Raw genomic sequence first — 11,234 nt, forward strand, 5'->3', positions numbered from 1 at the left:
TGATTTTGAGGCATAAACAAACATATTTATTTAAATATATGTGAGGGAATGTATCAAAACATAGAAGAAGCAGCTATATAGATGATAATTTAGCAATCTGGTAAAGATTCAGCTTTAAAATACTGAACAACTAATATTAGTTGTACACTAACTGAAACTTATGGATAGTTTTCATCTAACCATATCTAGTTGCAAATTATTTTGCAGTTAGTTGAGGTAATGAAGCCTTGCTGTGTTCAACAAGAATAATGACGTCCTTAGATTTTATTATGATTTTTCCTGTTTTCTCTTCCCCCAGGAGCAAATTGGTTGATTCTCATTGTGAATGATCTGATTGCCACAACGTTGAAAATTAAGCAAGAGAATACAGAATTGCCATTTATGGAGTGTGGAGATCCAGAAAAGTTTCAGGTTATTTAGTAGCAAAACCTGGCTTTCCAAAATTGGATATTTCATCTGCACCTGCGTGGTAGTTGTTGCAATGAAATAAGGCAATAGAGAAAGTTCTTTTGTCTGAAATGTGCCTCTAGTTTGCCAGCAATGTCCTCTAGTCCAGGGGTCTGCAACCTTGACAACTTTAAGACTTGTGGACATCAGCTGAAGTCCACAAGTTTTAAAATTGTCAAGGTTGCAGACCCCTGCTCCAGTCATTAGATGCTCAGGAATGGGTTGTGATTTTGTTGCTTGTCTGGAATTTAAAAATAGAGTGATATGAAACGTTTGGCATATCTCAATATTGTTCAGTTTGGTGTCATAAAATCTGCAGATGGCATTTAGAGAATCAATGTTATTCTAACTGCCTTTTGATATAGGCGACGAATTACTTTTATATGTCAGTAGAGCCAATCTGTACATGCACGAGTGGCCCATTTGATATGTTTTTTAAAAATATTTTCCTTGTTTTTATTTGTAAAGAGGATGAAACAATTTCCTTCTCCAAGGATTGTGGCTACGCATCTCCATTACAACTATCTGCCCAAATCTATTTTCAAAAATAAGGCCAAGGTAGGCATTATGTTTCACTGATAATATTTACTCCTGGACTTCCTTAGATAAACAATTCATAGGAGTGTTGTGAGCCTATTGTAATATTTATAGGAATGATATAATGCATGAAATTAGGCAGCTATGTAGCCTGCAGGTTACTAACAACCAGCTAGCATGACAAAGCATTGAGAAAACTGTAATCCAGAACATTTGGAAGGAAAGTATCTGATGTAACGTATCAGATATTTTATAACTCTAGGTATTGTGATAGTTTAGCTACTAGACTATAGATATGTATCAGGAACATAGGATATGAAGTGTCTAGTAACCCCATTCAAAATAAATTAACTAGGAAAGAAGGACCTTTGACCACAAGAGATCAGTGGATAATGACAGCTGTGTGAAACATGGTATTGTATGCCTTTGGTAATAGAAGGTAAAGCTAGCAGATTTGGGTTGAAGACATCTGGAGGATGACAAAATGGCAGTAAAGAGAGAACTGAAAACTAATTCTCTGCTGCCATTTGGTGGTTGATTGGATTTTGGCAGTCTAGATCTGGTAGCCTTTCTAAAAGATAAGAGAGGATTTGGAGTATGGGTGACTGTTTTCTGAAGGATTCCATTAAACAATTAATGGATGTAATTTCAACCTCTAATTTCCTTTTAAATGTACTTTAGGAAGTGCTAATCATCAGCATCAATTTGCAATATAATAGGGACTTTTGCCAGTAATACAGTACTTTCATTCATGTCACTGGAAATTTAAAATATCTGTTCTTTTTTTCTCACCTTAGATATTGGTGTTGTTCCGAAATCCTAAAGATACAGCAGCATCGTTTTTCCATTTTCATAAAAATGCTCCAACCATTCCCAGTTATAATTCATGGGAGGAATTTTTCTCAGATTTTATGAATGGAGAAGGTATTCTTAAATTCTCAGATTGGCTTAAATATAATAACTTGGAAAACAGAAGGCTAGGCTAATCTGACAAATCTGACCACCAGGGGAAAACCTGAGATGTGCCACTACTATGATTTCTAATAGGAGTGCTATCAAACTTGCTTTTCTAGGAAGTTAGACACCCTTTGGAAGAATGTTTGCCTTTAAGAGAAATGAAAATGATATGATCAGAGCTTATTTTCTGTGATATAGATGAACACATTTCTATTGCCCCTGAGCAAAAAAGACCCCACAAGATTTTTGAAATAGCATTAAAGCTTGCACAGTTTACTTGCTGGACAGGACTTTGGGACAGACAGCATAGATAGTCAGCATTTTGAGAACTAATTTTTGTGTCTAGCCAGAGCTGAACTGATAACTCTCACAAGTGCTTTCCACAAGAGCTGGCCTTATTTATTTGGAAGTTCCTAGAAAGACGTTTGTATTCTTTGTATCTTGAGAACTTATGTAAGTAGAAATAGAAACTTGTTTCCAACCAGCAGAACAAACACCATTAGCCCATTGCTTTCCAGGAGAAGAGATATTACCTTACAACTCCTATTGTCTTTAGGGGATTGCAGACATTTTAGAGCTGATATGAAGGTTGATGCATGGATAAGGAAATGAATAGATGTTTAATAAAAAAACACTTTGGTTCAACACTATATGTTATCCAGAGAGAGTATGAATGCTATATATATATATATATATAATTTATAATTATAATTAATTTATATAATTTATTGTTAATTGTTAATGCTTTCTGCAGACTCTTTTACAAATAAAGTCATTTTAATATACTGCCTTTATACTATAGTTGCCTGGGGATCCTATTTTGATCAGGCTGTTGCTTGGAACAAACATATAGATGATGAAAACGTTCTGATTCTGACATATGAGGAATTAGAAGAGGTGGGTGTATTCATAATCATGAGCAAAGCTTCTCCATATACATTAGATGAGAAGAGGTTGTCCCAAACTCTTACTGGTTTTATAAGATATGGCATGATCAAAAGGCTGAAATTTGAGTCTTAATATATTATAAGGATCACTTCCTCATCCTGTTCTAAAAGTTGGGAGACAGCCTGAACACCTGAAGAGTAAATGATTGGGAAAAAAGACTGAATAGCAAAAGTTACTTCTCTCACCAGTGAATAATCCTATGCACCCATATCCTAAACTCCTAAAATTATAGGACAATGACCTTAGCCTTCTTTTTTGATTTGCTCTAATGGCATTAAAATATATTTTAAACCTATTTTATGTGCCATTTTGGGTTCATCTACTAGCTGATAGCAATTGTATTACAAAATTTGAAAAATTATTTTGGGACGCAGGAAGAAAAAGCTCTATTGGAGAAGGCTGATATCCAATTATCTTACAAAAAAATGCCACTTGTTTATGACAATTTCCCCTAAAGTGTAACTTAATGATGTAAATATGCCTTAAGCATTTGTGGGTTTGTGTGAGAAGAGAGTTAGATACCACTGAACAGATTTTTATTCTTTCTGCTTTTCCACCATGTAAACTATTCTGGGTTATAGTCTGTATGGCTCCGTATAGACTAGATATATTGTTTGCAATTTCGCTCCATGCTCAATTCAACATATCTAACAGTGGGTTTTGAATATGAAGCTACTCAAGTTTACTCTAAGAAATACAGCTTTTCATAACATTAATATAAATAATTAATATCAAATATACCATTTACACAACTTACATAGGATATTAACCATATCACTACATTGCTTTCAGGACCTGGTTTCAGGAGTAAAGCAAATAGCTAACTTTTTTGGTTTCCCTGCTACTACTGAGCAAATTCAGGCTATTGCAGATAGAACTACCTTCCAAGCAGTGCGCGATAAGTCGCAGGAAACACATGGGATGGCTGGTCCACTGCTCTTCCGGAAAGGTTGGTTTACAAAAAAGGAAACAGGGAAAAAGTGTTTTTTCTAGTGTTCCCCTCTATCAAATTTCCATTAGTAAATGAAAGCATTCACAGCATTTCTATTTACAAATGTCCCATAATTGTATGCAGCAAGCACACTTTGTAGGGTTTACAGCTACAGGTAGTCCTCAACTTACGACCACAATTGGGCCCAAAATTTCTGTGGCTAAGTGAAACATTTGTTAAGTGAATTTTGCTCCATCTTACGACCTTTCCTGACACAGTTGTTAAGTTAGTAACATAGTTGTTAAGTGAATCTGGTTTTCCCATTGACTTTGCTTGTCAAAAGGTCACAGAAGCTGATCACATGACTCCAGCACACTGCAACAGTCATACATATGAATTGGTTGCCAAGTGTCTAGAAGAGATGCTGCAAAGGTGGTAAGTGTGAAAAACAATCGCAAACCACTTTTTTCAGTGCCATTGTAACTTCAAATACTCACTAAATGAACTGTTGAGGACTAGCTGTACTACCAAAGTTTGTGAGAAGTGAACAGATTCAGAGAAAGGGGAAGTCAGAAAATTTATGGATGGAACGAATTGAAAAGATCCTCAAAGAAAAAAAAGTTTCTAAAACAAAGACAAGTTATGAATTTGAATACAGCTCTGGTAGAAGCAAGGCTAGAAAGATCTATGGTCTCATTATAAATTACATTAAACTATATTTCAATCTATTTCCTCTTACCTGTCTGCTTACTTTCTGTTGCTTCTTAGTTCTTATTTTTTTCTGAAGTGTACTGAGTAGAGGTGTGTAAAAGGTTGATGCAGACCTATCCATATTTTCTGGTGCCTCATCAAGTATGTGGTTTCAGAATGTCAAAAGCTATATTTAAATTTCTGAAATTGGCATGTGGAAAGGAAAATTAGTATCTGATATTGTTGGCAGTAAATGAAAAAAGGGGTGGAGATCAAGGGGATCTCACATTTTTGTTTATTGTTTTCCCTTATCTGAGTTGGAAGTGCATCAGTTATCCTGTACTTTTTAAAAATGTGAGTTTGAGGTTAAGACATGCATAGCTATAAAACTATAAGCATTAATATAATATTTGTATTCAGGTTCTAAGGATTACTGGCCCTGATGAACTTGTTTTAAACTCAGTCTATTTCACTTGCTGTGGCTACCTGCAGACTACACAATAGGGTGCATTCATATAAAGAGGTTTTGACTTCATTTTCATAATTGGCTCTGGTGCTTGTACATGACAGCAAATGCTGGAAGCAACACAATAGATTTAATAGATTTGGCTAAGAAAGAACCATAGAAAATTGGTGGATGTGTTCATATTTCTTTAATCCTCAGTGCACTGTATCATGTTGTGCCCAGTTATAAAGTCACAAATCTTTTGTTATTAAAACTATCAAGTAAGTGATTCTGTTTTCTTTGACCCTCCCATTTTCTTTTTGTTGCAGGCATTGTAGGAGATTGGAAGAATATTTTTGGCAAGGCTCAAAATGAGCAAATGGATGCTAAATTTAAGGAATGTTTAGCTGGAACCAAGCTGGGAACCAAGCTGAAGTATGATGTCTACTGCAAAACCTGAACATGAATCTTGTGGAAAAAATATTATTTTTGTGGAAGTTTTGTTTGCTTCCATAAAAAAGGATATAACCAGAATACACATTTCACTATTGCTAATCTGTGAAACTCGTTAGTATCACATTTCTAATATAGGATAAACCTGTATTAAGCTGGATAATATATAGCCAGACTATTTCATAGAACAGGACAATATTTTCCCCCCAGATATATGCAAGCCTCTATTACAATATTTCCAAGGACAAGAGGACAATGACATGAATCGAGGCTTATTGGGAAAATGTACCTGTATGAATAAGAGCTTTGAAGCACCAATAGCCAGGGTGTATCTCATACTCCAATTGCTCCAGTCTTCTGTTATTTTCCCAGCTCAGCTTTGGAGCAAAAGTGAAATACTTGGTCCTGCAGAATAAGATATGTGGAGAGGACCCACTTCAAGAGAGTGAGGTAGTTGCATCCTTTCACTGCTGCTTTAGAACTTTTAAGAAGACAAGACTATCAATATTGACCTTGGGTAATTCTATGTGAATCACCCTAAGGAGAACAGTGATTTTCCATTATTTGATCATTGATTTTCATTCAGGACATTGAACATTGAGTAAAAAGATTTCAAGTTGGTACCATCTATTTAGGATGTCTGATTTTTAAGAGGCACTGGAAGGAGGTTGTAATTTTAAGAATGATGGGCATTTAGGAAGTAAAGTTTTATACAGAGAGGAGGGAAAAGCATCTTGTCATGTTAACAGCCCTTCATTTACCCTGCAATATAATAATTCATGGATTAATATTGAATTATGTTTATTAAAACAATTCAACATTAAGATCAAGATGGAAATAGAAAATGAATGCGTCTAAATTTTTACATGCTACATTATGAATCATGACTTATTATTACAGTACCTGGGATCACACATACTGGTAGAAGGTGGGTACATACAATCTATTAAACCAAAACCAACCAACCATATTATATCTTAGCCTCTGTGTAGCCACACATAAATCTTAGTAAATCAAATGTTCAAATTCAACTTTCATGTTTTCTGATGTGGAATAATCTGTTACCTTGGTCATATAATAAATATTTTTGATGTATAAAAATGACAGTTTAGTTACAATACTAACTTACAAAAAGCAAAATCACATGTAGCATTAGTCTGATAGAATGTGCTAGAAATATAAATATGAAATACTCAAACTGGTGAATTTGAAATGTATTCACTACATCAAGATGATTTTTTTCAGCATTTTGAATAGAAAAGTCTGTATAACACATGCACTGATTATAATAAAACGATTTTATTGTAAATTTTGTACAGATAACATTTATATTCAATTGCTAGAGTATTACAAAAGCACTCACTTCAACTTAACAAAATATTCCTTACCCTTGGCCTACCATATACAGGACTGACCTCTCCTCTGAAAGGATAAGTCCCTTTAAGTTACCAGGCAAAAGGCAGATTCTCCTAGATCAATGATGTCAAACTCAATCGTGTCATGTGATGTATCGTGACATATTGTGACATTTTTTGCCATTGCGGAGTCAGGGTGGGCGTGGCCTATGCACGATGCATCTGGCCCATTGGCCGCCAGTTTGACATCCTTGTCCTAGGTGGACAAACCAATGTATGATGAGTTTGTGTGATGTTTTGCAACTGAAAAGCTTAAATTAATTGCAGGAAAGCAACATAAGTGGATAATGGAATTCAGGCTGTATAACAGAGGTGGAAACAAATAATAGAGAAAAAGGTACAGCAATCCAAAGACAAAGTCAACAATCAGCTATTTGGCATGCTAGTTCAAACATATCTGAAATGTGCCAGGTTGGGGAAGGCTGGTATTTTGTAATGTTCAGCAAAAAAGACTATTTGTATTAACAAGATAGTGAAAACAATTTTGTATGAAGATAGCCTTATGTTAGCTTATTTTACCATTTATGGCTTTGCCAAATACTTTATTGGAAACATCAGACTACAATATTTTAGAGTTGTTTTTGCATTTCCCAGTTGAGGTGAATGACCTATCAAAATGTTAAGATGATTGTTTACTTTAATATGGGATTGTTAGATGATGGTTTTGAATATCCCAAAGAGTTAAATAGAATGGACCAGAATCCAGCACAAGGGTGTCAAACTTGCAACATCTCATGATGTGTCGTGACATATTGTGACCTTTTTTCCATTGCCGGAAATGGGGTGGGCGCAGTTTTGGCATGATGATCCAATCCACTGGCCGGCAGTTTGACACCCTGCAGTACAAACTAACTATTCATGGGAATTACCACCAACAGCAAGGTCTTTTTTTGTGTGGGAAAATACTCTTTTTCTGTTACCTTTTCTCTGCTGGAGTGGAAATGAGATGCTCTATGTTAAACACTAAACTTTCTATCTCTGCAGGCTATAGATTCATCCTTGCTTATACAAGCAGCAAACTCACTAAATGAAGAGTAGATATTGTAGAATAAATCTCAGAAGCAAATCCTGTTGTGTCTGGTGTAGCATATTTCTGTTTAAGAACAAGACTGCAGTTTTAATATTTATGATAGTAATGAAAACCAGAGAAATATATAAATAGTATATAGAATGATGAAAGAGAGGCTGTTGTTTTTCCCCTCTCCCCCAAATGATAAATTGTATATCTTCCCTGAAAGAGATATGGTTATATCTATGAGTTTAGCACATCAATAATCTAATACGTAGCAAGAAAAAAAAGATGACAAAGCTAACAGAAAGAAATGGAATGAAGTAGATAAGGTGACATTTTCTCATTTACCAAATAGCTATAGTTCAAATAGAAGCCTTTCCCAATATTTTAATGGGAAATATAATTAATGTTAGATTACAAAAGCTGGGCCATTAAAATACAAGATAGATGACATCAAATAAATCCTGAAGGGAGCCTGGAAATTAGATCAGGAGCCAAATGGATTTATAATAAAGGCTAGTGGTAACTGTGAAATCCTGTTCTATTATATTACAGTGGTAATTACCTGCAATTGTGTTTCTACTAATTATATTGCTTTGCTGAGAGCACTAGCAACTTGGAATGAATTTATGGTGGAAAGGACTCTGATTTCAGTCCCACCTTAATTGTAGTGTAGCATTGGTGGTCTATTTTGCCCTTCAAAAATTAAACTACTTTACAATTATTAAGAACTGCTAATAGTTTCAAGGATCTGCATTTGAGAAAGTAGAGAATAGCTACACTTAAGAAATGGAACATTATGGCAGCTATTCAATTCTTGATTCTATCGTTCATGCACTTACACAAAATGTTTAACTTATGTGGGCAATTTTCCAAGGAAGAAACATAAGTGCTGTTAAGCAGTGCAACTGATTTCTTACATTAGCAAAACTGGAATTTTTTAGCTATCCAGGGGGTCTCTGCAAATGTGAAGTATTATTGAAGTAGGCATGTATAGAGTAGTATATTTTTACCTACTGAGCAACAGCTCTCTAATGAAAAATGTTGAGTTTTGCCACTTGAACACAGAATGTAGAATTACGGTATATAAAAAAATTAAAGAGAACATAGGCTGAAATTCTCAATGTAAGAGTAAAGTAGCTGTTGACTCACCAAAAGTTTGATTAGCATGTCTATTATCAGTACCATTACAGGTGGGAGCCAATCCACTAATATGTAATTAATCTCATTAAAAAAACTTTCATGACTGTAATATTAGAGCTGCAAAAGTAGGTGAGCACCAGCTTCTTCCAAGTTTCATGCATAACTCACTAGTATCTATCTTGGCTTCTAATTCTTGCCCATTGAATTGTATCATTTGCAGAATTGATTCCCCAGATTAAAGTTGCCCAGGAAGTGCTCATGCAGGGCAGTTGGGAGTAGCTCAGAATTAGAAGGCCAGAAAATGGTAATGTGAATAACCTGTGCCAGAATTTGTTACTTTTACAGTTGAAAACAACAAAGTATTGCAACGGGCATCGGATATGAATAATAACAAAAGCAGTTTTAAGATTTGCTGTTGTTGTGATGTACTTTATTCATATTTAAATGTATTTCAGCTAGGCTTACTGCTTAGCAGTTGTACATAGAATTGCAGCTTTAAACTGATTTTATATGATTTCACTACTATACACGCATTCTTTTTAAACCTTTCCCAGCATATCAAAAAGTCACAACCCTAGCTGGCCTCACAATCAAACCAAAATGTTAGTTTTGGTTTTATCTAGGCATAACATTCTTTGGGATTCATGGTTTATGGATTAGTTTTATATATAAAAACCTAGAGTTGTGGTTTACAGTTAAAATAAACAGCCTAATATGTTTTATGTGGAAATGTTCAAAACCTGCATCTGTAAGCTTGGCACCAGATGAAAAAGTCAAACAAATTCCCTTTAAAACCTTTGTTTTTCAGTCCACAACTTGATCAATGCAGTAACAAGCAAACATGATTCACTTAACTGTTCAAGGAATTGTATGGATCTGCCAGACATCCCATTCTGGTTCAATATGTCTTGTAAAATGGTGGTGACTAAATGAGCGGTCTTAATTTTAGATTTATCCCACTGGTTGATCTTGCTGCCTGCCTACATGCTAGAGCTTCAACAATGGGAGATGTTAAATAAGCTGGAAATTACTGCATATTCTACATCACAAATCAGCTGTAGAGATCTAGTTCTCAAAAATATTTGAGATATGCCAATTTAGTTTTCTGAAATCCAAAACAGAAATGCATCAGAAGAAAGCTGTGTAGCATTTGATTTCCCTGGATTTTGTCTGGAACATTATATTCCTTGGATTATGTATGTTACTCCATAGCTATTTCATTTTTTTCCTGGCTAAATATTGGAATTTCTAAATACTGTATGTCAGTTTAGTGTGCTGATAAAATTCATGGTATATCACAAACTTTAGAAATGACCTTTTGGAATATTTATATATGAACTTGGAAAATAATCATAGTCTTCTCAATATCATCTAAATCCAGAGATATCCATCATGCAGTGACTAATTTCAATGCAATAAGAAACGAGACTCCCAAATGTTGCTGGACTTACAGTTGTTAGCGTCTTTCATTGTTAACAAAGTTAGCTATAGCTGTTGAGTGCTGTAGATTAGTAATATCTAAAAGATTTCAAGGACTCTTCCCTTACCTTCAGGTTTAAAGGTATATTTAGAGGTAACAGTCATCCATCACAGGAGTTTTTAAAATCACATTCTTCCTTCATGACATAATCATATCAAATTGAATTGACTGGGAGTGATAACATTTTATAAATATCCTGAAACCTATACCACCGCACATTACAAAGTTTTAAAGGTAGAAAGAACTTTTGAAATAGTTGATTGGGTGATGGCGAATGTATCTTATGATTTAAAATACAATGATTTATGATATATGACATATCACTTTGTTTTTTGTATATAAACAGAGAGCTTATTTACTGGAGGCAAATTCCTTGTGTGTCCAATCACACTTGTTGTGATAATGACATTGACACGTATATTATTGTCAACTATCTTTCTATAACCCTAACCCATTTTCCAGAGAAAAAGGGGTGAGACCGTAGATGTAATTAATTGGTACACAAACTAACTGGCAGGTCAAAACTTTCTGATGGGCAAAAAATATCCCAAAGCTCCTCTAATTTCTTCTGAGTCCCGTTCTTTGAAATCTACAAGATATGCTAGGCATTTAATTGTTTGGTTAGTTGGTATTTCAACATCTTCTCCTCTACTACTTTCCCATATTGAAAGGGCTACTATAGGTTTTGCATTATGAAAATCTGGGAATCTTATGTGGCATAACAAGTGAAGCGCTCATGCCCACAGTGCAGAGATCTTATGATTATTAGAGCGGAA

At 34.8% G+C, this 11,234-nt stretch overlaps 1 protein-coding gene across 1 annotated transcript in view; it reads left to right on the forward strand.

The window, feature by feature from the left end:
• LOC310646713 (sulfotransferase 6B1-like) overlaps positions 1 to 6,706 on the forward strand; it is an 8,049-nt gene extending 1,343 nt beyond the window's left edge. The window contains exons 2-7 of the mRNA XM_083373377.1: positions 299 to 411; positions 916 to 1,005; positions 1,782 to 1,908; positions 2,744 to 2,838; positions 3,682 to 3,838; positions 5,285 to 6,706. Of these exons, the coding sequence (XP_083229503.1) occupies positions 299 to 411; positions 916 to 1,005; positions 1,782 to 1,908; positions 2,744 to 2,838; positions 3,682 to 3,838; positions 5,285 to 5,415 (713 nt within the window). The 3' untranslated portion in view covers positions 5,416 to 6,706. The remainder of the gene's footprint in view (positions 1 to 298; positions 412 to 915; positions 1,006 to 1,781; positions 1,909 to 2,743; positions 2,839 to 3,681; positions 3,839 to 5,284) is intronic.
• The last annotated feature ends 4,528 nt before the right edge of the window (positions 6,707 to 11,234 follow it).

Source organism: Vipera ursinii (assembly GCF_947247035.1).
Source record: "Vipera ursinii genome assembly, chromosome: 1".
Taxonomy (NCBI): Eukaryota; Metazoa; Chordata; class Lepidosauria; order Squamata; family Viperidae; genus Vipera; species Vipera ursinii.